The sequence below is a fragment of the Furipterus horrens genome, unplaced genomic scaffold, assembly GCF_987537825.1.
Source record: "Furipterus horrens unplaced genomic scaffold, mFurHor1.1.pri manual_scaffold_3, whole genome shotgun sequence".
NCBI classification, from domain to species: Eukaryota; Metazoa; Chordata; class Mammalia; order Chiroptera; family Furipteridae; genus Furipterus; species Furipterus horrens.
In genome coordinates this window covers 1,328,175-1,354,070 of record NW_028327173.1, presented here as the reverse complement: position 1 = coordinate 1,354,070, position 25,896 = coordinate 1,328,175, and the positions used below count along the sequence as shown (strand labels likewise).

The 25,896-nt window shown below is 56.5% G+C and overlaps 1 protein-coding gene across 1 annotated transcript; it reads right to left on the bottom strand.

Annotated features, from left to right (window-relative positions):
* Positions 1–23,520: 23,520 nt before the first annotated feature.
* Positions 23,521–25,572, bottom strand: ACTRT2 (actin related protein T2). Its single transcript, XM_090271444.1, has one exon. The coding sequence runs from the start codon at positions 24,663–24,665 to the stop codon at positions 23,532–23,534; it is 1,134 nt and encodes a 377-aa protein (XP_090127570.1). The 5' UTR covers positions 24,666–25,572; the 3' UTR covers positions 23,521–23,531.
* Between the last annotated feature and the right edge of the window lie 324 nt (positions 25,573–25,896).

The following is a 25,896-nucleotide window of genomic DNA, read 5'->3' as shown; positions in this document are numbered from 1 at the left end:
GCCTGGCCTGGGTGCGGGGCCGCCCCTGCGTGCCCGGTGACCTGCGGCCGGAGCCGTCCCGTTTGCGCCCCAGATGGTTACCGTCCAGCACCCGCTCCGCGTCAGCTTGCCTTTCGTTTCCTAGACACCGTCTTTGGTTTCTGTCCTGTTTGAAAATCTTCGCCTCACCCAAGGTCACCAAGATTTTCTACTGTCTTCTCTCAGTTTCACAATTTTTATTCTTACATGTGGATCTAAGATCTATCTCGAGGGTTTTTTTGGGGGGGGTGGTGTCAGATAAGAGTCAAAGCTCTATTTTTTTCTTTTTTCGCACTGGAGTATCTCATCTTCCAGCATCGTTTGTTGAAAAGTCTGTAATTTCCCCACTGAATTGCCTTGGCAACCTTGTCAGAAGTTAATTGACCAAATACGAGTGGTCTTTGTGTGCGCTCGGTGCCACGGGTGTACGGAGCCAGCCCTCGCCGGTTCCACGCTGCCCTGACGGCTGCAGGTTTACAAAGAGCCTCCGCATACAGGCAAGTCCTCCAACTGCGTGCCCCTCCTTTGTCGCCATTGCGCCGGCCATTTCAGGGCCTCTGCGCTTCTACATAGACATGGAGACCAGTGTTGACCCTGAGAAAGAGGACACCTACTAAGAAGGGCTCCTGGAGGCTAACTGGGCTCACATTAATAATAAAAATAATAATAGAAAAAAAAAAAAAAAAAAACGGGGCCCCGCAGCCATTTCTGCACAGGGGACCCTCCTGCAAACTGCACCGCAGGCGCCTGCCAGCACGGAGCTGCCTGCCTGCGCTCTGTTCTGCCATCAGAGCCTGTGCTTATAAAGCAGTTCCTGGAGTCCTGTTTCAACCAATAGGATTGCACAGCTCTGACCAAACAGTGCCTTTTGGACCAATCAAACTGTGAGGATTTGGAGTCCTCATCTGCATGAGGACAGACCAATCAGGGGCCGGGGGTGGGGTCTCGTGTCCATATAAGCCAGCTCCCGGCGGGCGCTGTGCCACAATGGAGCTGTTTTGCGCTGAGTGGGTCTCTTCTCGCCTGCCCTACGCTTGGAGGAGTCCCTGTTGTCATCGAACTGGCAGCAACGACCAACGGTTTTCACCAGCTCGTCACTTTCTCTGTGAAAGTTCTGGCATTTTTAATTGATATTGCTTGAACCTATAGATTAATTTCAGGAAAATTGTCATTGTAACAATACTGACCCTTCCGATTCATGAACATGGTAGATGTCCCCATTTATTTAGGTCCTTCTTTCATTTGTAACATTTGGTTGTTTTCAGTGTATAACTCTTATACTTTTTTGCTTAAATTGGTTGGTAAGTGTGTCACATTTTTTATTTCATGCAAAGTTTTTTACTTCAAGTTCCAATTGTTCATGGCTAGCATGTAGAAATCCAATTATTTTTGTACATTGACTTTCGAAAGTGTGAACTCGTCAAACTCACTTATTCGTTCTCGTAGTTTCCTTTGGGTTTTCCACAGACAAGCATGCTGTCCACACCTATTACTTTTTAAGTGCGCACTGGTGGCGTGTGTGTGTGTTAATTTTCCCTTTTATCTTAGTTTTCAAATGTATTGCTTAAAGTCGTTCATAGCATTCCTACTTTTCTCTTCCTGCCCGTAGGCTTGGTAGTAACGCCTCCCTTCCGTGTCAGACACTGGTAATCGTCTCTTCTCCCTTTTCTTCCTGGTCATTCTGGCTAGAGGTTTATCCATAATCCTTTCCAAGAACAGGTTATGGTTTTATTGACTCTTATTTTTGTTTTCTATTCTATTTAATTTTTGCTCTTATCTTTATTATTTCCTTCTTCTTACTTTAATTTGTTGTTCACTTTATAGTTCATTCAGAAGGGAGAAGAAATTATTGATTGGACTTTTTTTTTTTCTGATATAGGAATTTAAGGTGGCAAGCTTCCCCCTAAACATAGCTTAACTGCATCCCACACATTTCTGAATATTGTTTTTATTTTTACTCAGTTCAAAATATTTTCTAATTTCTTTTGTGATTTACTTTTTGACCCCTGAGTTATTTAGATATATGTTGGCCAGATTCCAACTATTTGGGGATTTTCAGATATTGTCTGTTATTCTTAGTTTAATTCTCTCATAGTTAAAAACATACTTTGTATGATTTCAATCCTTTTAAATGTACTGAGACTTGTTTTATGGCTCAGAATATGATCTCTCATGACTATTTTATGTGCACAAGAGAAAGATGAGTGTTTTGCTGTTGTGGGTACATACATCTCAAGATGACCATATCTTCTTTTTTTAAGTATATTTTATTATGTCGTTACAGTTGTCCCAATTTCTTTTCCCTTTGCTCCCCTCTTTCCAGTACCCTCCTTCCTTCCACCAATCCCACCCCTCTTAGTTCATGTCCATGAGTCGTGCATATAAGTCCTTTGGCTTCACCCATTCCTATATTATTCTTAACTCCCCCCTGTCTGTTTTGTACCAACCGATTATGCTTCTTAGTCCCTGCACCATTTCCCCATTTCTCCCCCTCCCCCCTCAGGTGATAACCCTCCAAATGATCCCCACACCTATGATTCTGTTCCTATTCTGGTTTGCTTAGTTGGGTTTTGCTTTTATTTTTTAGATTCAGTTGTTGATAGTTGTGAGTTTGTTGTCATGTTACTGTTCATAGTTTTTATCTTCTTTTCCTCAAATAAATCCCTTTGACATTTCATGTAATAATGGCTTGGTGATGATGAGCTCCCTTAGCTTTACCTTGTCTGGGAAGCACTTCATCTGCCCTTCCATTCTAAATGATGGCTTTGCTGGACAGAGTAATCTTGTTTGTAGGTCCTTGCTTTTCATCACCTTAAATACTTCTTGCCAGTCCCTTCCTGCCTGCAAAGTTTCTTTTGAGAAATCAGCTTACAATCTTATAGGCACCCCTTAGTAGGTAACTTTCTGCTTTTCTCTTGCTGTTTTTAAGATTCTTTCTTTATCTTTAACCTTTGGCAATTTAATTATGATGTGTCCTGGTACCGTCCTCTTTGAGTCTAGCTTGTTTGGGACTCTGCGCTTCCTGGACTTGTATGTCTATTTCCTTTGCCAAATTTGGGGAGTTTTCCTTCATTATTTTTTCACATAAGCTTTCAATTTCTTGTTCTTCCTCTTCTCCTTCTGGCACCCCTATGGTTCAGATCTTGGCATGTTTAAAGTTGTCCCAGAGGTTCCTAAGCCTCTCCTCATTTTTTTCAATTCCTGCTTCCTCATTCTGCATTGGTTGACTGTTTTTTTTTTCTTTCTTATGTACCAAATCATTGATTTGAACCCCAGTTTCCTTCCCTTCACCATTGGTTTTGTGTGGATTTTCCTTCGTTTCACTTAGCACAGCCTTCACTTCTTCCCTTATGTGTTTGCCATACTCAAGCATATCTGTCAAACCTGTGAGCATCTTTATCACCAGTGTTTTGAACTCTGCATCTATTAGGTTGGTTATCTCCCCATTGCTTAGTTCTCCCACTGGAACCTTGATCCGTTCCCTCTTTTGGGCCATACTTCTCTGTCTCCTCATTCTGACAGGTTCCTGTGTGTGTTTGCCTCTGTGTCTTAGGTAGAGCTGTCGCACCTGTTACATTGTAAGTGGCAGAGCCTTAGGTATTTGTCATACAGGGTGACCGTTTTACCACTTTGTGGTGCTGTGTGGGGGTAAGGGGTCTGAAAGGGAACAATGCCGCTTGCGCAGCACTCACCCCTTTTCCAGGCACATCTCCCACTTCTATATGGGACTGACGCCTCTCCAGCTGCTGCCCTGGCCGTTGTTCCCAGAGTGGGTGGGTCTGCGGATGTTCTAGGACCGTGGGGGCCCTTTAAACAAGCGGACTCTGCTGAGAGACCAGCAGTTTCTGTCTCCGCCCCAACCCCCACTGGTCTGCACAGTCAGCGGCAATGAGGCTTGATTTTCCCCGGCGCTGGGACCGTGAACTGTGTGGTCTGGTCAGGAGCTGGGAACACTCCCCAGGTGTCCCTTCGGACTTTTTAAAACATGTAACTGTGCTTTACGCTGGCCTGCCACGGCCACCACACGGCGTCCTCTCCCCCCAGGCTCCGCCCCTCCTACCTGTCTGGATGAGTATTTCTTCTTTACATCTTTGCTTGCTGGACTTCCATGCAGCTCGATTTTCTGGAACTTCTGGTTGTCTCTAGTGTTGAGGTAGTTGTATTCCTTCTTGGTTGTGGAGGGAGATGCAGTGTGTCTCTCTAGGCCTCCATCTTGGCCAGCAAGATGACCATATCTTTCTTAAAGAATTAATATAACAGAACTCCTGGGCTGCTCCGATTGAAACAGAACCCATAGACTGTTTAGTTAGGGGCCCAAATGCCCGCTGCCAGTATTATGACTCTCAATACCAGAGTTTAGTGAAAAGAAAAAGTGTTTATTTAACAGTTATATAGATTTAGATTGTTTGCGGATTTCTGCATTAAGTCTTATGTTCTTTAAAACACCCATAAACACATAGTTCTGCCTCCCTCTACCAAACCAGGCTAGTTTTAGATAAGTTAGAAATACCGTTTCCCTCCTTCCTACACACAGCTCAGCTTTACCAGGGGCTGCCAATCACTCAGTTCTGATTGGGGAGGTCCTTTCTGTGCTGTGGTGCCCTCCAGCTCTCAATGCAGAACCGCCTGGGTTCTCAGCCTCCTTGTAAACTGCCTTCTCAAAGCCGCATGGAGGACTCCCTTCTTAAAGCAGCCTGGAAACCCCCTCCTCCAAGCCACCTGGAGGGAGCGCACGCTAAAATGTCCGCAGCTGCTTATGTATCCCTGACTGCGTCCTCTGACGCAGTGGGTGTTGCAAACAGTTCTGACCATTCACAGAACCCTACGCGGGCTCCCTAGGCTCCTTCTGCACCAGCCCACAGTCCAAGACCCCACCCATCTTCCTGAGCCTTGGAAGTTTCAAAGCGGATCTTTGCGCAACAAAGTTTCCAGCCACCAGCCCCAGGCCTGCAAGGGCATCCTGAAAGCTGCTTCCTTTTCCCCATCCCCCAGCCGCAAGCTCTGGGGGTTTCTGGACACCCCCGTTCTGTAACATTAACTCCTTGTTATCAAACGTTCTTCCTTATCCACAGCAATGTTTCTTATTCCGAAATAAACCTTTATTTCCCACTTTCTTTTAATTGGTGTTTACATAGTATATCTTATTCCAACCTTTTACTTTTAAATTGTTTTTTGTATTTAAAGTGGGCTTCTTAAAGACAACATAAGGTGGGCTCTTTATTTTTTTAATTCAATCTGGCAATTTCTGCCTTTTAATTGGGGTGTTTAGGCCATTTACATGTAACATGATTATATGTATGGTTGGTGTCAGAACATGGCATCGGGTCCCCGTGACCGGTGAGGGGGGCGGCAGCTTCTACCGCGGTTGCAGCAGCTCCGCGCCCGGTGACCCCTCCCTCCAGCCCAACTCCTTTGGGGCGTCCGTGCGGCCCGCACTTGCCGTTCTTTCATTGTCAGAACGTGGCGGCTGCTGACTTCTGACGTATGCAAATGAGCCTCATGCAAATTAGCCGGGTCCCAGCTTCCCCGCCCCGTGGGAACTGGGAATGGACTTTGCTCGTTCCCAGAGGAAATGCTGCTGGACCGAGCACGCCCTGCAGACGGGGACAGGCGGGGACATGGAAATGACCTGCTGACCGTGTTGCTGGGGAAACTCGCCCGAACCGAATGTAGGTCCAGAAAGGTGTAGAGACGGCGCCTGCGGATGCAGAGCCGAAAACTCGGGGCGGCCCCAGTGAGACCGCGATCTTCCCTCTTCTCTGTGCTTTTCCCCTCCCTTCTCTCTGCGAACCCGGGAGGGGCCCTAGGCTGTTCTCCGCGTGGTTCTCAGAGAGAAGGCGACCCGACGGTCGCGTTTGCATATATGATCGGAACGCTTACTGTCCTGTTCGCCTTCCTTTCCGTGCTGTTCCGTTTCTGTGCCCCTGAGTTCAATGTTTCCAGGTGCCCACGTCACCTGCCAGTGGGCTGATGAGCCACCGAGTGCTCTCTGGAGCGCACAGTGCGCACCTGTGACTTATCCAAGTGCCTTCCAGTGACGTCATACCACCTGCATGCGGTGCAGAACCGGGCCGCCGTGCGTCCCTGTTCGCCTCCCTCGGTCCCCTCTGCCGTCGTCACCAACTGTATCCTGCTTGCTCCTCTTATGCGCTTTTTAATACATGAATGGTACTTCCCTTGAGAAAGCTGTTTGAAGCTTTTTTAAATTGATGTAAATGCTCTGTTTTTAGCTACATGTTTGCATTCCTGGTACCCCTCACTGCTCTCTGGAGGCCCCTGGCCCCACCGGTGTGCTTCTCCTGGGTGACCAGTGTTATTCAACAGCATGGCAGACAGAGCTGGTCCGCCGACCACCGCGGCACCCAGCTTTCCTAGTGACCGGAAAATGATTCATTTCACCTTATTTTGAAAGACATTGTCGTTGGCTGACCATTTTCTTTCTTCAGTACTTTAAAGAAGTCTCTCCACTGTCTTCTGGCTTATGTGGTTCCCAATGGTAAAAGCATTTATATCATTATCTTTGATCACGTCTCTTTTTCACTCTGGCTACATAGAAGATTTTCTCTTTATTCCCTTAGCAATTTGATTATGATATATAATAGTTTGGCATGGTTTAATTTTTTTTTTTTTTTTTTGTCTGCTTGAGGTTCATTGAGATCCTTGGATCTGTGAGTTGATAGTGTTTTTTTAAATGAAATTTTGAATATTTTCAGCAACTATGTCTTCAGATACTTCTCTGTCCTTCAGCTCCTTCCTCCCCATCAGATATTCCCGTGACGCATGTTAGTCTGCTTCTTACTGGTCACTGTTTTCTGCTTAGTTTTCTCTATATAGTATTCCCTCACTTATCACAGGGATTATGTTCTAAACCCCCCTCCCCCCCGACAGGTGAAAGTCCGCGAAGTAGGAACCTTACATTTACTTTAGTATCTATATATACTTTAAGGCTTTATAAACCCTTCTCACACACTTATAAACCATTCCCGGTCCCTTATTAACCTTTCCCACACTTTTATAAACACTACTATGTTCTTAAACATATTCTGCACTCTTAAACCTACGTAACTTTAACAACATACGTATACAGTACCGCAAAATCCCGTGATAGAGCGAAAAATCCGTGATAAATAATTACATATAATATTTTTTTAAATCCCGCAATACAGTGGGGCTGCGATAAGTGAACTGTGATACAGAAAGGGACCGCTGTATATCATTTTGGATAATTCTATTCTCTTAAGAGATCCCACTGAGTATTTTTTTTTTAATTCTGCAGTATCTAATCTGCCATTAATCCCATTCAGTGTATTTTTCCATTTTAGATTATGGATGGTTTTTTTAACATCTAGAAATTTATTTGGGGCCTTTGCTATAGCTTCTATGTTTCTCCTTATTACCCCATTTATGTTTTCCTCTGCCTTTTTGGTATATTAGTTGCCCTAACATTAATTTGTTGTATTTCTATCAATTGTGTCATTTATGGGTCCATTTCTAATTGTTAGTTTTTCTCCTGGTCATGGAGCACATATTCTTATATTCCTGCTTATTTTAATGCCTGGGGAAAAAATTTCAAACTATTTGTTTTATATTTCACTCACAAAATAAGTTGCAAAAGAGCACACAGAGTCCCAGACTCTCTCCGCCCAGCTTGTTCTGACGGTAGTGTCTTACACCATCCCGGCCCAGCGGCGCGGAGCAAGCCGGGAGATTGGCCCGGATACAGTGCTGTTTCAACTTAACCAACTGTGAACACCCAGGGGACTCTCAACTCATCTTTCTTTAACTCTCAAGAGCTCTGTGCTCCGTTTAGATGTCCCTGCTAAACTGCAGCCTGGGAGCTGTCCCAGGACACGAGCTGGGCCGTCACGGGCGGGGGAGCACCCGTGGGTGACATGCCTGAGAGACCCGGCCTCTCGCACCTGCTGCGCTGTGGAGCAGTGGGGAGGAGCACAGGGACGCTCCCACTCAGGAGCAGGTGACCTCAAAGTCTGTTATCAGAGATTTGCTCCCTTGTCCTTTGAAAAGAGGACCATGAGCCTTCAGACCCTGACGAAGGCGTCATTTCCTGCGAGAAGAAAGCAGGAAACAGATACCGACGGAATGAATACCTACCTGCGGTGAGGTGGGCTTGTCCCCTGCCTCTTACCGAACCCACCCGGTCCCCAGCACACACCCGAGGCAGGGACCGCAGTCCACACTGTTCACACCTCACCCCTGAGGCCGGTACCACAGGTCACTTCTTAATCTGCACACGTTTGATGCAGGACCACCAGCCCACCTTGTAAACATAAGTGGTGTGAAATATTAGCAACTTTTATTAGAAACATAATAATCTGAACATGGGCATATAGGAGTCCACTGTAAAATTCAGCTTTTCTATGTGTTAGAAACTTTTCATAATAAAATGCAGGAAAAGTACATCCTAATCAAATATAGTTTGTCTCAGGAATGCGAAGATGGTTTAAATTCAGAAGATTGATCAATTCACATTAATAGACTAAGGGAAAAAATCAATAGTTGCACAAAACGTATTTGATACACATAAGCACTTGCTTGTCTTTCTAAAAACTCTCAGAGAACCGGGAACAGAGAGAAGCTTTTTAAACGTGACGGAGGCTCCTCACCTGATGGAGTCTGGCAGCAGCGTTCTCCATGTGACCAATGTCAGATGAGGCCACCTGTCCCTTGTGATGGTTCAGTGGGATTTCAAGTCCTGCCCTTCCGGATGCAGACAAGAAACAAGCCCTCGAAGAGTCAAAGGGAAGGGTTTAACCAATCATGATTTGTAAGAATAAACATAACATAAAACCAGAAACCATGGAAGACTGATCATCCGTAGAGTGGCAAGTGGCATCGCTACAAAACCCCTACGTAGCTCAGAAACAGCTTCGACCACAGGCTAATACGAGGTCAGTAAGGTCCCAGGTGAAAGGTCTGCTTGCAGACATACGAGCAGCTCTCCATTGGCATAGGTAGTTAGAAACAGTCACAGAATACGAGGTGCCATTTCTGTGAGCAACGAAACCTCCCGAAGACGTAGGATTAGTCCGGCAAAGCACTCACGAGGTTTTTGGGAAAATGTTAGTCCCTGTGACAAAGCATCGAACCAGATGACCAGAAGGGAGGACGCGCTGTCTTCAGGGACTGGACGGCGGACGTTCTCAGCACCGTGCTTGTTCACGTGAGCTTCAGGGTCAGCTGAGCACCAATCCCCGTCCCAGTGGCCTGCTCCAAGGACCGCCTGGACGCTTCCGAGCTCGGGCGTGGTCCAACAAAGGGTGACAAGTGCGAAAACGTCTCTGAAAGGCAGAGGCAGGCTGAGGGCTGCCCTTACTAACCACTGGGCTCCCAGCACCACGGGAACGGGACCGTGACGGGTCGTGGGGAACGGAGCTCAGCACAAGGCTGCGACATGGCACCTTTCACATCTGGACAGCCAGTGCGTTTGGAAAATGACTTCTGTGTGGGAAAACCAGCCCTGTCCCCGAGGCGCTGGGGACGGATAAAGGGCTAAGCGTGAAATACAAAGCTTTATTAACGAAAGAAAGTATAGGGGTGATACCTGTCACCCCGGGGGGCAAAGGGCCGAAATGAGACCCAGCATCGTTCCCTGTGCCTGGAAACGAAGGGAAGTGGCTATGTGGGAATTAAAGACGCACACAGATGTGACAGGTGTGCCGGTGTAAAACGGATGCAGACGTCTGCCCAGGGCAGAACCCCGGGGAACGGTCACGGGCCAGAGAAGACACGCAGCCGCTGAAGCTGTAAGTGGTTGACCCGGCAATGGAAGGAGACGCTGCAGCTAGAGGACCCAGAGCCGAGCGCTTCAGACGCCAGGGAGGCTGCCGGGCTCAGCAGGAAGCAGGGGGCGTGAATGTTAAAAGGCTTTCCGCCATCACACCCAGCGAGTTGGCAGAAATTTGAAAGTGAACTGATAACTAGTGTGGGCCGGGGGGTGACAGGGGGGTGGGGACAGGCCCCTCCACCTCCAGGACGGGACTGGGCAGAGAGGTGGGCGTCAGAGCAGACCGGTGGGCTTGTGTTCGCCCCGTGAGCTGCCGCCCACCTGGGGCCGGCTCCCCAGGCCACGCAGGGCGCTGCAGGGTGCCCGTCTGTGGGGAGACAGCTGCTGTCTGCCCCCCCCACTCCTGATGGGGTACAAACTCAGCTCAGACCAGCCCTCCTGTGGGGGGGGGGCAACAGGTGAAGAAGGACCAAGCCCCCCTTTCTGCTCTGATCCCCGTCTGCCTGGCCCCCGACGCGGTCCCTCACAATGTTCCCTACAGTCTCGTTTCTGGACCTTTCCCGGTGTCTGCATTTCACGGAGGAAGATTCGGAGTCGCAGCCGGCCGCCGAGCTGGTAACAGCTGGAGCGGAGCGTTGGAGCCAGGCTGGCTGCCCCACCCTTGGCTCTTAGCTGCTGTTCCCACCAGCCTGGAGCGGGTGAGGAGAGTGGGGTCCATGGGCACAGTGAGGAGACACAGGGGTCAGAGGTCGTCAGGAGACAGGTGTCCTGATGGGTGACTGACGTAGAGGCGGCCAGCGGTCAGATGGGGCCAGGCCTCTGGGCGGGGTGGGGATCAAGGCCAGGTCCCTGCTATCCCTGGGGGCCCCCAGCCTCGTTGGCCCCGGCCTCAGGCCCTTTGCACGTGCTTCTCTCCCACTCAGCCTCTTACTCCCTGTTGCTCCTTCCAGTCTCAGCTCAGGGGCCACGGTCTTGGGGAAGCCCCCTCGGATTGCTCTCTCCAATGGGAGTTAATGGTTCATCTTCTAAAAGTGGAAAGTCGTGAGTCTGAGACACGTCTGTGGCAAACGTGGGACAACAAGGTGACTTCGCTCCTTAATTTATGAGGGAACCAATAAGGTGTAAAAGCTGGTTCAGAAGACAATCCAAAGCATAGCCAGGAAGGACCACAGGGGACGCCACGCGTGTTCACAGGGACAGCCAAGCACACCTCTGCCCGATGACCTTCCTCTGGCCACCACGGGCAAGAATTCTTGCATCACTCTCTGCTTATGGCTCACAAAACAGCCCAGAGACCCTAGGGGCACAGACCCCGGAGCCCAGCCCCGCCTGGAGGGCTCGGCTGGACAGCGCCTTGAGGACGGCGGGTCCGGTGGGTCTTCTGCGGGGTTTCCTAGTTATTTGCCCTGATGGGTCGAATCCCCCAGTGCCCGTCCCCTGGGACTCCTGTCACCACAGCACACTGCCTGGCCTTGGTGAGTCTCTGGTCAGCGTCTTTCTCCTTGAGTGGACAGGGCACCCTGGCAGGCAGGGTCCCCTCGCCCTCAGGCTGGGGCTCCATGGTGACAATGACAGTGACGCGGTGCCCATTTCCTGTGCTCTGTGGCGAGGGGCTCCCATTGAGCTGATGAAGGAACCCAGACCTGGGAACTCAGCCACTTCCCCATCCTCGGGCCACCAAGCAGGTGGCCCCAGAGTCTGGGTTCTGCCAGAGTCCCCTGCAAGTTGAGGGAACAAATGGGGCCTGTCCTGGACAGACAAAGTCCCGCGATGGGAGCTGCGACTTGGGTCCCGCCGTGTTTCCGCAGGGTTGGGGGTATCCACAGGGGGAGATGCTCGTGCCAGGCCGGGGCTCTGGGGAGTCACAGAAACAGCACCGGCCCTTGTGAGTCAGCGTGGCCGGAGCCCCTGTGCTGGGGACACCAGTACAGAGCTGAGCTGGCCCAGGGCACAGCAGGGCAGGGGATGGCAGTTACGAAGAGGACCTTGGTGAGGGGTCAGGACGGGGACTCTCGCTAAAACGGGGGGAGCAGGCCAAGGCCATGGCCCAGAAGAGCACAGGGTGGGGCCCCCCCTCTGCCCTGGGCCCGGCCCTCCTCATGCCTGTCCTCTGCACCCGCAGGAGGAGGCCCTGGGGTGGGTCCTGCTGTGACCCAGAGCTGCCGGGTGCTGGTCACTCGTCCTTCCGAGGCCACATCCACCACGCAGGGTTATTGTGTGCCCCCCACTTCCCCAGGAGCCTGGAGCATTACTTTGGCCCTAGCTGATGGCTGGTGCCCAACACAGCTGCCACCAGAGTCCAACACCTTTGTGATGCGCTCTGAGTGTCAGAGCTCCGGGGCCAGTCATCCCCGCAGCGTCCCCATGCCGAGCCACCTCCCCATCCCCACCCCACCCCCGCCGGGTTTTTATGGCCTCTGCCATGCCTTGCTCCACGTGTGCGGTTTCCAATCGTTTCCTGTAAATCCACCTCCTGGGCATGGTCAGAGTGTCCCAAAGCACACATGGCACTTGGAATACATCCTTTATGGGGACACATGTCCAACTCCGGTGGCTCATCAGCCAATGCATAACCTCACTCCCTCCCCGAGGCAGCTGTGCCTCCCGGGCCGGTCTGCCCCCTCCCCAGCACCCCCACGGGTCTGCGCCCGGAGGTAGGACCCTCCTCTGGAGACCAGCCCCGGGAGGGACCAGGTCTTCATCTGTCCCCTTGGCTCTACCCCGTGCAAAGCCTGCATCCTCCCGCCAAAGGCTTGGAGCGGACCTCACTCCCAGGACAGAGAGGAGCGTTTAAAGTACAAGTGATTGTGTAATGCTTGCGGAAAGAATGATTTTGGTTTCGTGTAACCCACAGAAACGCTGGCGCCATTTCAGACTGGCCGCGCATGAGCTTCCACAGGGGAGGGGCCGCCTGGATGGCTCGGGAGCGAGCCGATTCCACGTGACCTGGGCGAAGGCACCAAGCCCCGGAGCCGTCCCCCTGAGCGGGGCTGGCGGCTGTTCCCCTCCACACTTGTGGCTTCTGGGCGGGAGGCTCTCAGTTTCTCCTGGGCATCAGAGCAGCGAGATGGGAAATCCAGCCCTGTCCAGCCCCCCATGGCTCTGTCACGGGGAGCCCCTGCCCCCCACTGTGTCCTGTGCTAGTGAACATGTGCAGGAGAAGACCCCCTTTGGAAGGGAGGCAGGGCCGGGGGCTGGGGGCGCTTCTCCTCAGATCCATGGGCAGGAAGCCGGACAGGGTGCCCGGGCCCGCGGCGCGGTCGGGAGCAACTTTCGCCCTGAGGCGCCAGCCCCACACCCACATCACGAAAAGGGACACTGCTCAGGCACTACTCTCCTGCAAACTTGGGGATTCAGCAAAGCGAAGCATTGGCCAGTCCCTTCCATTCCCACCGCAGGTCTGACTGGCTTGGCCCGGGGGTGCTGTGGCCGGAGAAGACCCCCAGGTGGCCCCCGAAGTGGGTCCTTGTCTGGAGAACAACACCTGGGACCTGGGCCCTCCTTTCCCAAGCAAGTGCTGCCCAGCCCGAGGCACGGACCCCGCTGGCCAGCGGCAGTCCTCCCGCGCCCGCTTCTCCCAGCCCACCTCCTGGGGCAGAGCCTGGTGGGAACATGCTGTCGGGTCCGAACACTGACTGCCCATCACTCTCCCACGGGTGCCCACTCTGGAGGCTCCTGCCACCTGGGCTATCTCTGGCCGGCTGGCCCTCGGACCCAGACAGTGCCATCAGGCCCAGATGTGAAAGGACATGGGGACACAGGCTGGGTGTGCCCCTCGTGCTGCCCTGGGAGGAGGCCCACGGCCCCGTTCTGCCCCGGCTCGTCCAGGGACGCCTGGCTCCACGGGGCAGGGCAGGCTGAGGGTCTCACTCAGCTGCGTGGTCACCAGTGTCGGGAGCCCCCGCCCGCCCTGCAGCTCCCTGACACCCCACGTGCACGGCGAGGAGCAGCCGCCATGGGGAAACGCAGCTGGTGGTGACAGGGCCTTGCTCAGTGTGTGTGTGCGTGTGGCCGCGTGCATGTCTGTGCACCTGTGTGCATGCATGTGTGCATGAGCTATGTACACGTGTGTGTAGGCAAGTCACACCTGTGTATGTGTGCACACATGCAGGTGTGTGTCTCTGCGCGTCTGCATGTACGTGGGCATGTGTGTGTCCCTGCACCCCCTCCCCTGTGTCCCACAGCAAAAGCGTGACCCCAGATTTAGTGTGGGAGTGCTGGCTTGGGCAAAGGGGTCCCTCACTTGCCAGCCCAGGGTGTGGCAGGTCTTGCCCCTCCTGGTCCTGTTCATGCCCCCAGGTCATGGCTGGCACCCCTGCCCTGTGGGAAGTTCTGGGGTCTTTTGGCCAGAAAGTAAATCTTAGTAAATGTCATAAACATTTGTCATCGTGGTCTGTGTGAGCCAGGGTCCTCCGGAGGAACAGAACCAATAAGGCATGTGTGCATGTGTGTGTGCATGTGTGTGTGTGTGCACATGAAGGTGGTGCGTGGACGGACAGGGGGGGAGCCCTGCAGGCCCCGCTCCGGCTCACAGGCCCACCCCTCTGGAGCATTTAGACGGGGCGCCCAAGCCCCGAGGGGAGTGGGCCCAGAGCCTGTGGGCGGCCACATCTGTCACGGGGCCAGACCTGCGACCACGGCTCTCAGACAAGGGACGCGCCCTGGACAGAGGGAGCCGCCGGGCTCCCGGTTTCCTGCCTGCGCTTTCCCAGGTCCGGGGTCACCGCTGCTGGCCCACACACCCCTCCCAGCCCAGGAGCCATACCTTCTGCTGAGGGAAGCTTCGGGGCCCAGGGCCCGCTTGGGGGGCACGACCTGCCGAAGTGTGCGTTTCTGCCCCTTGACACAGCCTGAGGCCCCCTGTGTCCTGGGCATCCCTCCCTCTTTCTGCAAAAAGAAAAGGACAAAGGTTGCTTGGGCCGCTTGCCCTGCGTCCACTCACAGGGAGAGAGGCCCACGGGCCGCTGGGCATCCACTCCCCGTGGCCATGCCTGGAGCTGAGAGGCCAGGACTGGCCTGTGGGGTGCTGTCCCGCCTGCTGGGGGCTCCCCATGGGCTCTCTGATGAGCTTCCAGGATGGGGAGCAGCACGCAGGCAGGACCTCCTTGACCAAAACCTCTGCAGCCCCATTGCAGGTCCTTGGGGGACCCAGGGCCGGGGCTGGTTGGCGTCTGGGGTGTGCTGCTGCTGCCTCCCCAGAGCCTAGAGATGTCCTCGTGCGCTCAGGGGTCTGGGAGGGATCCTCTCCTCCCATGGGCACAGCCCACCCATGCATCCAGCTCCTTGCAGGCCTGCCTTTGCTTTCTGATTCATGGCCCCGGGGCTGGGGGTGGGGTGGCTTTAGGGGAAACACCCTCCCAGCTCCCTGCGAGGTAAAAGGCCCACCTCCACTTCCTGGCCCTGAAAAGCAAGACAGGGTCGAGCGCATCTGTCCAGGACCCCACCCTCTGACCTCCACCCCACACCCCCTGGGAATGCCCCCCTAGCCCTGGAGCTCCTACTGCACATCACGGGCTCCGGAGGAGCGTTGGCCAGAAAGTGGGGGCTCCCATACACTGATGGGGCCTCGCCCGAGGACAACATGCTCCGTCATCCTCTCGCTCAGGCCCCTCCTGTGGCAGCCGGGTGTACCCCCTACTTAGCCCTCCATTCAGTTCATCCCTGGAGCCCTTCCCAGATTCTAGGGCACTAGTGAACGGGGCAGCAGCATCCCTGTCTCCCCCAGATCCCAGGTGGCACCTGACACTGTGCATTGTGAATTTCTGGGGACACCCAGGCCGGGAGCCTGAACCCGGATTAGAAAGCCCAGGACCCGCTTGGTCTGGGGGTCACATCGGCACCACGTGGTTTATTCTGCGCAGGAAGTAGGCAGGGCCTGGTGTCTAAGGCCTTGGGTGCGGAGAAAGGGCAGCGAGAACCTCCACCCACGCCCGCCCGGACACGCAGGCTTTGTGTGTGAAATGTCCAGTCTCGTTGGGGGAAGGGACAAGACTCTGGAAGCCTCCGTATGTCCCCCAGGGTGTTGGGGGGGCCGCAGGGCCAGGCTGTCCTTCCCACAGAGGCGTCCAGCCCCTCCCCCTCCCCGGCCTCCCTCTAATTGGGCCCAACAATTTCACACTCTGGAGCCGGGAGGTGCTTGTTTTGGCTGGCCAAGCGGCCCATCCTCGCCGACCCCGGTTGCATAACTGTGAGGTATCCGCTTACTCGGGCTGACGCCTCTCGGCCAGGCCTGAAACGGCCCACACGGCGCGGGCGGAGCGGCCCCCGGCCCCCCTCCCCGCCAGGCTTCCCGCAGGGTCCCGGTCGTGGCCCCTGACCCTGTGGCCAGGATGGCAGTGTGGACGGGAGCCCCCAGCCCTGGGGGGCCAGAAGCGGCCACCTCTGACCGGACTTGGCCAGCCCGGGCGGGGCGGGCCACCGGGAGGCCTCCCGCCTGTGACTGCAGCCGTCCTCGTCATCCCCGGCCCTGCCAGCACTGCGGCCTCCGGTCAAGAGCCGCTGGGGAGGGAGCAGCGCCCGGCACCCTGGCCACGGCCACCCCGGTCCCCGGGGCGCCCTGGACAGGGCCCAGCTGCCCAGGTGTGAAGGGATCCGGGGATCCTGAGCCCGCACAGCTCAGCCACCCTCTCCGGCCGCTGCCGCCGCCAAAAGGTGGGGCCAGACGGAGGAAACAGGAGATTTGAATAATGGGAGAAAATTATTATGTCTTCGTGCGAGCTGGAGCCCAGCCCCGTTCCCTGCGAGGCGATAACAGGGACGCGGCATCTTATGTTTCCGCGCTCCGAGCCAGGGCCGCTGTGACAATGAGGGCATTGTTCCCAGGGTCGGGCATTGTCACGCAGGGTCGCCGCACCCGGGAAGCCGGGACAGGACAGGCGGCGCTGGGCATTTACCAGAAGGCTGGGGGCCGCGGCCCGGCGTGGAGGAGGAAGAGGAGGAAAGGGCCTCCGGCAGCCAACAGGGTGCGCGTGTAGCCGGGTGACAGCTCCGCCCGAAGCGGGGACAGCGACCAGGGCAGGGGGTCCTGGGTGTCCTCGTCAGAGACAGAGGTTTTCGTTTCTTAGCAAAACTGCGAAGTTGGAACCGGCCCTGGCTGTTTGCGTCAGAGCAAGTGAGGGGCCAAGAGGCCTGGCCCAGCCTCTGGAGGTCACCTCTCAGGACGGACAAGCAAGGGCTCCCCACCGGGACCTGCACCCAGGGCGCTGTGAGCGACAAGCTTCCCAGCAAGGGGTCCTGCTGCAGTTAACTCGTGCCTCTCCCCTCCAGGACCACACCGGCTCCTGAAGCCACCCGGGGCCGTGTGGGAAGGGGACCCTGGGAGCCCATCGAGTCCCGGCCGGCCTCGGTGCACGGCTGTGGTTCCCTCTCCACTGTGAACATTCTAGAACATTCTAGGAAGAACACAGCATGAGGGGAATTGAGCAGACTCTGGGCCACCCTGGCTCTGTGCCGCTTCGGGCCTGGGTGGGCTGGAGGTTGGGGGGCAGGGGAGCCCGTCCTTGCCGGATCCACCCAGGCCACGGCCATTGCGCCCCTCCCTCTCTGGCAGCTTCAGACACACCTGCCCACCTGGGGACAGGTAGCTGCTCGGCCCGGCGTGCAGGACAAGCCGCTGAGAGAGCGGGGCCCGCCGCAGGCGACTGTTCCTTGAAGCTCGGCCCCGCTGTGCCCACCCCTGCAGGCAAATGGGGAGACTGAGCCCTGACCGGGCACCAGGGCTAAGCCAGGCCGCAGCCAGGTTTCTGGCTCCCAGCTGCCCTGGCCCGAGGCCCCAGGGCTCCGATGCCGACAACACCAGGCTTTGTACAGTTCACACGGGGTCCCCAGAAACCTCAGGCCCCAGGAAGCATGTCAGACCCCAGCATAGCCCCTCTGCTGCACACACACCCCTCCTTGTCCTGTCCTGGCTCCCGGGGTGCTGGGGTCTCATGCACGAGCCTGCACCTCCGCACGTGTCCACAGGCTGGGGAGCCAGGGGACCACGTCCCTCCTTGTCCATGGGGCCTATGGATGACTGGAGGGTCAGACCTGTTCCCTCTGAGGGTCTGACTCTGCCTGCAGGTCCTGATCTTCCCGAGGGCCTCGCTCGTGCTCTGCAGGTGGCAGACCCCTCCAAGGGTGGCCCCTACCTTGTGCCTTCATGGAGAATGGAGGGGGGCCGGGGGGCCACCTGGGGCAGGGTCCTGGGCCCCCTCCTGCATGGCGTTGGCCCCGCCGGCAGCCCCGGTTCTCTCCTTACCTGTGTCGCATCCCCAGAGCGTGAGTCTGGACTCTAAGCTCCCGAGAACCCCTCTCACGTGGGAGTCAGAAGCTGCAGTCTGCTTACATTGTCGCCGGCTGAAGCTCACTTGTTTATGGTTTCCCGTGCTGGCACGGGGACCTCAGGTCCAAGGCTGCACGTCCCGCCCTGGGGGCAGAAGGGCCAGGGCCCACATCTGGGGATGGACAGAATGGCAGGAGCCAGGCGTGGGGGCTTACAGGTGTAGACTCAGGGCCCAGAACTGTTCATCTGCCCGCTGACAGCAGTGGGGGCCAAGGCAGGGGGGTCCAGGGTCCCTGGCCCTGGCTGTGGACTGTCCTGCCACAGGTCCCCCAGTCCCTCTGGAAGAAGGACAGAGCTGAAGGCTAGCCTGTCCTGTCCTGATCCACTCACCTCGCCCTGGGCAGGGAGCTGGCACCCCCCCCCCCCTAACAGCACCCTGTGCTGGAAGGTCATGGTCGAGTGTCCCTCACCTGTCTTCAGACCACGGGGCTGAGGGCAGGTGGGGGTCCGGACACCTGGAGCTCTGCACATCCGGGGCTCTGGTGCCCACAGACAGCTGGAAGCCTGTCATCTGTGCTGGTGTAGGGGGGCTGCACATGGGCACTCTCATGGCTGTGGTGCACCCCTACTTTTTGGGGGTGGTGTCCAAGTGCAGAGCCTGAGCTGGCTGCATAACCTGGAATTCCCGCCCTGTGCTTCCTCAGCCCCTGGCTCTGTCACCTGAGATGGATGGGTCCTTTGCCACACCCATTGGGGCTGTCGGTTCAATCCACGTGCACATCTGTGTGCTCACTGCCGCTTCCTGTCCCTGGTAGCTGTGTCAACTCGCAGGGGACAGAACAGTGTCTTCTGTTCGCTTCGGGACCCACGGCATGTGGCAGGGGGCCTGTGACCAGCTGGGCCGCCCAGCAGCGTCTGCGAGATGAGTGAGCAGGTGGGCCTTGTCATCCCAACCATGCCAGGCTGTGGGGACTGGGCTCCCTGGGTCTGGGAAGTGCTTTGAGGATGACACTCCATGTGGCAGGCGGTACGTTCCTGGGAGAGAGGGTGACCAGGTGGGGCATTCTGCCCTTTTCCCCGTGTGTCTGAGTCTCTGTGTCGTCACATGGCATCATGAGAAAGCCACAGTTAAAAGCTCCTGCTATGGACTCTTTCAGGGACTCAGGAGCTACTTCTCTTCTCCACAGTTCAGCACCCCAAGGATATAGTGCTGAAGGAGACCTAGAGGTCAGAAAACCACTATCATCAGCACCACCACCATCACCACCATCACCATCACCACCACCATCACCACCATCACCACCATCACCATCACCATCACCACCACCATCACCACCATCACCACCATCACCACCATCACCATCACCACCATCACCATCATCACCATCACCACCACCATCACCACCACCACCATCACCACCACCACTACCACCATCACCACCACCATCACCACCACCACCACCACCATCACCACCATCACCATCACCACCACCACCACCACCACCATCACCACCACCATCATCACCATCATCACCATCACCACCACCATCACCACCATCACCATCACCATCACCACCACCATCACCACCACCATCACTACCACCATCACCACCATCACCACCACCATCACCACCACCATCACCATCACCACCATCACCACCATCACCATCATCACGACCATCATCACCACCATCACCACCACCATCACCACCACCATCACCACCACCATCACCACCACCATCACCACCATCACCACCATCATCACCATCATCATGACCATCATCACCACCACCATCACCACCACCATCACCATCACCACCACCATCACCACCATCACCATCATCATGACCATCATCACCACCATCACCACCACCATCACCACCACCATCACCACCATCACCACCACCATCACCACCACCATCATCACCATCATCGTGACCATCATCACCACCATCACCACCACCATCACCACCACCATCACCACCACTACCACCACCATCACCATCACCACCACCATCACCACCATCACCACCATCTTCCCCACATCACCCCCACTGCCATGGCCGTGGAGCAGCCGCCACCCTAACAGAAGCAGATGTTCTGAATAAGCTGTCAGTTATTTCCAAGGTGCGGTTTGGGAACGCAAGGGCAGTCCTGCCCGGGGAAGGGTGTCAGAGGTGTTCTGAGGGAAGGAGTCCCGGCCTGGGGACCTGGGGTACGCTCTGCTCTGAACTCCCTGGCGGCTTTGGAAAGCCACAGCCCCTGAGCCTGGACATTCTTACCTGTGAAGCAGTGGCCCCGACAGGGAGGGCACAGAGGGTGGGGCCAGTGGCCCTCTCTAAGCTCCCCTGTGACCTTCCAGAATGATGAAAAGAAATAAGAATATTGCTTGGGAACCCACCCCTCCCCGGCCCTCCGTCTCATATCTGAGAGCCCCGGTGTAACCCAACAAGCCCATGAAGGAAGTGTCTGAAAGGTGGGAACAAGGCGGGATGAGAGGGGCCTTGGGACCCAGGGAGTCCCCTGATCTTCCTCACTGTCTTCCACGTACCTGCACGGGGTGCAGGGCAGGGCCCTGACCCCGAATCTCCAACAGACAAACACGGAAGTAGCGCCAAGGAAAGCCTATTCCCACTGGCAAAAGTGTGGCCTCACAGCACAGCGCCTTTGGGGACTGTCCTCCCCACTCCAGCCAATGGGAAGCCACACCCCCTCCCGTGGTTTCTGCAGGCAGAGCGGGGAGAGGATCTAACACACCGCGCCAGCCCGCCCCACCTCCTCTGCACCCCACTGCCCACCTCCAGGCTCTCCAGGGCCCCTGCTGGGTGGGGGAGCTGCTTCATCCCCACTCAGCAGAAATAGGGGCCACTCAGATTCCCAGTGGGAGTAGTGGCCGTGGGGTTCAGGAGTGAGTTCGTCCCCAGCAGCAAGGAGACTGAACAGAGGGTGTGAGCCAGGTTTGCTCAGCACTCCTCCCCCTCCCCCGGGGTCTGTGGGGTCCGGTGGGGTCCAGGGGGGACCTGAGCCCCCAGCCCCACCCAGCATTAGCAGGAGGCAGGCTGACACTCTGTCCTTCCCCTCCCAGGAGTCGGCTGGGCCCACTGGGGAGCTGAGCGTTCACCCCCACTCAGAGGCGCTGAGGCGGCGTCAGTGCCGATTTCTCCAGGAAGTCTTGGTGGGCCCAGCAGGGAGCGGATCTCCCCCCTGGCCCTCGGCCACGAGGCCACGTGCGTCGGCGCCCGCGTTTCTGGGGCGGTTGCAGCGGGGCCCATCGGGAAACGGGGCGCACTCTCCATGCCACGCCTCGACGGGAGGCGCCTGCTGGGAAACGGGATTAAACAGGGGTGTTGAGAACATCCACGCGTCGGGGTGCAAACATCGTAAACTGAGCGAGAAACCCAGAAACATTGTAAACTGGGTGAGAACAGGCAATTCGCCGCTGTGAGCTTTGGAGCCCCTCAGATGATTCAGACGCTGGAATGATCTGGGCAAGCGTTTTAAAGCAGCCGCCGTCCAAATGGCTCAGGAGGCAATTGCCATTTCCCTTAAAACAAATGCAAAAAAGAAAGATCTTGGCAAAAAAGCGAAGTTATGAAAACAGAACCAAATGGAAATTCTCAAACTGAAAAATACAAAGGAAATAAAAACGGGCTGGAGGGCTCGGGAGTGAAGCGAGATGACAGAGGACCGGCGCCGGGAGCGCGAAGGCAGTGAGCAGACTCAGCCCGGCAGGAGCAACAGGGGAAACGGACTGAAAATAACTAACAGAGTCTCAGGGGCCTGGGGACAGTCACGAGACTGCTAACCTTTGTGTCTTCAGAGACCCAGAAAGAGAGAGAGAGAGAGAGAGGGACTGTAAAACGTTAAAGGAAATTATGGCTCAAAGCTTCCCAAATTTGGCAAAAGACATAAATCTACAGATTCAAGAGGATGGATAAATCCCAAAGAGGATAAACAAGGAAGGTCCACGCCACAACACACCATTAAACTTCTGAATACCGACAACAAAAAAAAACTCTCGAAAGGAGCCCAAGAGAAGCGACACGCCCTCTGCAGGGGGTCACCTGTTGACTAACAGGTGCTTTCTGAGCTGAAACCGCGGGGGGGGGGGGGAGCTCCTGGCACAAGGGCTGAAAAACCACAACTAACCATAAATGCCATTTCCCCCCAAATAGCCTCAGGGATGAAGGGGAGAGAAAGACATTCTCAGGTGGCAGAAAACGAGGAAAACCTGTTGCTAGAAAACCTATTCCTCAGAAGCAGCTAAAGGAAGCTCTCTAAACAGAAAGGACACCCGAACAGAACAGAAAAGGAAGTGGAACTTCAGGGGGCGCAGGAGAACTCGGGATGGGGTAACAGCAGGGGTCACCGTGTTAGACTACTCTTCTCGTGAGTTTCTTAAGTCCTGTGACGGCTGAAGGAAACTCCTCAGTGCCACCCGAGGCTGTGCATCACAGACGCAGAGGACACACTGGAGACACATCTGTTTTCAAAGTCAGGAGGGTAAAGGGGCTTAAACAGAGATCCGTTTCTACATTTCACTCCACGGGGGCAAGTGTCAGCACCGGTGGATCCCAGCGTTACCCAGCACAGTCCCCACGAAATCCCACAAAAACCCATGAGTAAATCAAGGTAGAACCCTAAAAATGCTGACGTGAGAAACGAGGAACCAGAAACCGAGGGAAAAAGACAGAAGATAAAATGGCAGACTGAAGGCAGCACATATTCCTTTAAACGTGAACTGTCTAAATACACCAAGTAAAAAGACTGGGACTGGTGACCTTGGATTTAAAAAGGACCCAGCCATTGTCCGTCTTCAAACACAGTACGTGCTCCCTTCCAATGTGACAAAGGTCATGTCGTCTCTTATTCAGCTCTGTCTCCAGAATTTGGCCCCACATGCAGCCAGAAGCATCTTTGAAGATAAAAGCAAACAGAAAAACCATGATAAACAAAGCAGAGATCTGGCCTCTCACACGCTCCCGGGAGCGAGCCCTTCTGCTCATCCCCCTCCGCCCGGGACAGGGAGTCCCTCCTGCTCAGGGGGCGGCCCAGCTCCATGGAGGCAGAGCGAGAGCCCTGCTGTGCTAGGCACCCGCCCCAGCGAGGGTCCGCTGACCCTCAGGGCCGGGCAGCGCTCCTGCGTGTTCCTGCCGCCCCCTCTCCTGACGGCCTCAGACCCGCCCACAACACGTGTTTGAACCGCAGACTCCAGGGCCCTCCCAAGTCCCGCTCTGGACGTGAGGCCCTGGCCCCCACTTTCAGTCCAAACTCTGCGGCCGGACCCAGCCCAGCCCAACCCAGGGCTTTCCCAGGACAAGGACAGGGGACGGGGGACAGGCCACTTAAACCCAATTCACCACCAGGGTCACACGTTCTGGTGCCGCGGAGAACGAATGGAGTCTGACGCGGCCCAAGACTGCACCCCTTTTATTGAGCGCCTTGCCAATGCCGAGGACGAGCTCACCGCCCCCGGACACCCCCCCACCCCATGCGCAGGGCTCCTCAGAAGCATCTTCTCTGAATCACCGACGGCCCGAACTCCTTGAAGTCCGTGGAGGTGACCCACATCTGCCTGAAGCTGCTCAGCGAGGTGATGACGGAGGCCCCGATCCACGTGGAGAACCACCTGTCGGGAGGAGCTGTGATCTTGATGAGGGTCCCCCTGGAGGCCAGCCGCTCCAGCTCCTTCAGAAGCCGGTCCTCCAGCCCCTGGAGCAGGCTGGTGCCCCCGGAGAGCACCATCTCCCTGTACAGCGTGTTCTGGAGGTTGGCATCGCATTTGGCGACGCTGCAGGAGACCATCTGGGCGAGGCCGGGGCTCTGCATGCCCAGCTGATCAGGCGCGAACAGGACCTCGGGCCCCTGGTAGAGCTGGTCCCCGACCTGGATGATGCTCCCGTCCGGCAGCCTGTACTCCCTCAGGACCTCCTCCGGCCTCCGGGACAGCTCCCTCTCCGGCTCCAGGGCCACGTAGCACAGACGCTCCTTGATGCTGTCCACCAGGGCCGTGCCCAGCGCGCACGGGAAGGCCCGCCCGCTGGCCTGCAGCAGCCGCGTGAGGTGCTCCGTGATGTCCCTGCCGGCCACGTAGAGCTTGTTGACCGCATGGGGCAGGGAGTAGCCCTCGAAGACGGGGACCGTGCTGGTGACCCCGTCCCCGCTGTCCACCACCAGGCCCGTGACGCGGGCCGAGGCGTAGAGGGCGAGCACGGCCTGGTCCGACAGGTAGAAGGCGGGCGCGTGGAAGCTCTCGAACATCACCTCCGCCGCCCTCTCCCGGGCCTGCCTGGGGTTCAGTGAGGGCTCGGTCAGGAGCACCGGCTGCCTGCTCGCTCTCAGCCCCAGCTCCCACTCGAACAGGTGCCTCCAGAGCACCTCCACGTCGTCCCATCTGGTGACCAGGCCGCGCTCGATGGGGCGGCGCAGATGTGCGGCCTCGCTCTTGTGCAAAGCTTCGTCCCCCACAAAGTGCTGCTTCTGGGCGGCCCCCGCCGAGGCCCCCTGGAACTTGGGGTGCCCCACGACGGAGCTGATGACGTGGCGGGGTCCAATCTCTCCGGACAGGCCCACTTTGCAGAGTCCAGACCCATTGTCCAAAATGACGGCCGGAGAGTCTAATGCGTGCGGGTCACCCATGTCTGCACCGCCTGCGCACCAACAAAACCAGGACAGAACCCCTCGGCCACTTTGTGACCCAGGCGGCTCCTCCGGAAGCTTTAAGGGTGCGGGATTCCGCAGTTCTCGGGGCGCCTCCCGGACAGGCCCCCAGACGGCCGGCCCCCAGGGGCCCTCCACCCACCCGCAGACCTGCTCCCCTTCAGCGGCCCGGGCTGCTGAGGCTTTTCAGAGATGACAGTCGCTTACCTAACAATCCAGCCATGGCAACACTTGTCCTCGGCCAGCACCGGAGGGCCACTGGGGCCCAGAGCCCCGGACCCTCCCCACCTGGTGAGGCCGAGGAAGGCCAGCGCACCGACAGGCGGTGTTAGCACAGCCTTAGAGCTGAGGGAGGCATCCCAGCCCAGCCCGGCCCCGACTGCGGGCATCTCTGGGGTGACCAAGCCCCAGGCACAGGTCCAGGTTGGAGGCATGATGCCCACAGCCCCATCACATGGGGAACTTAGAACGTTTCTGTTGAATGCAGACTCCTTTAGGAAGCCCTCGGGGATTTCTCTTTCCTTTACCCCGAGAGCCCTGGCTCTCTGTCCCACAGGGTCAGCACCAAGCAAAGCGCTCCGGGCCTGCTGGCTCTCTCTCCAGGAGGCATATGTGTCCCCACTCTGGGCTGAGGTCAGGGCCCCTCCTTGCTTTCCGCAGCCCTGGGAATGCAAGCATAGCAACTTCCAGCGGTCTGCGGGGTTGGGACGCCGTGGGGGGCTGTGAGGGCTCGTGAGGGCAGCCCCGATTGCTGCCGGCCACAGAGCCAGCCAAGCCCACTGAAGCACCGTCAGAAGTGACCAGGCCATCACAGCCGAGCCCCCAAGGCGCCGGGGTAGGGGCTGCTCCAGCTTCCCCAGCCCCCACGTCAGCAGCTCCGGCTCTCAGACCGTGGTCTTCAGCTCACGAAGAAAGTAGGGGAGGGTGAGGCCTGGGAACCCGGCTCACTGTTCCTTAAGGAGGGTGGAGGTGGTCTTGGGGAGCAAGCCTCAGACCCCCCACCCCTATCCAGCTCCTGCCCCATCCAGAAAAAGCTTGCCCGGAGGACACCTCCCTCGACCACACCCCTTCCAGGTCCCCTCGTCTCCTTCTGTCCGTGGTCCTCACAGTGTGTCCCTCCAGCCCACCAGGACAACCTAACCAGTGCCAGTCACGTGCTGGGGGCGAGTGACACAGATGTGGCTCTATGTGCCCCCACCGGGCCGAGCCC

Excerpts from the sequence above, each read along its gene's own strand:
- ACTRT2 (XM_090271444.1), bottom strand. The coding sequence starts at position 24,665 with ATGGGTGACCCGCACGCATTAGACTCTCCGGCCGTCATTTTGGACAAT.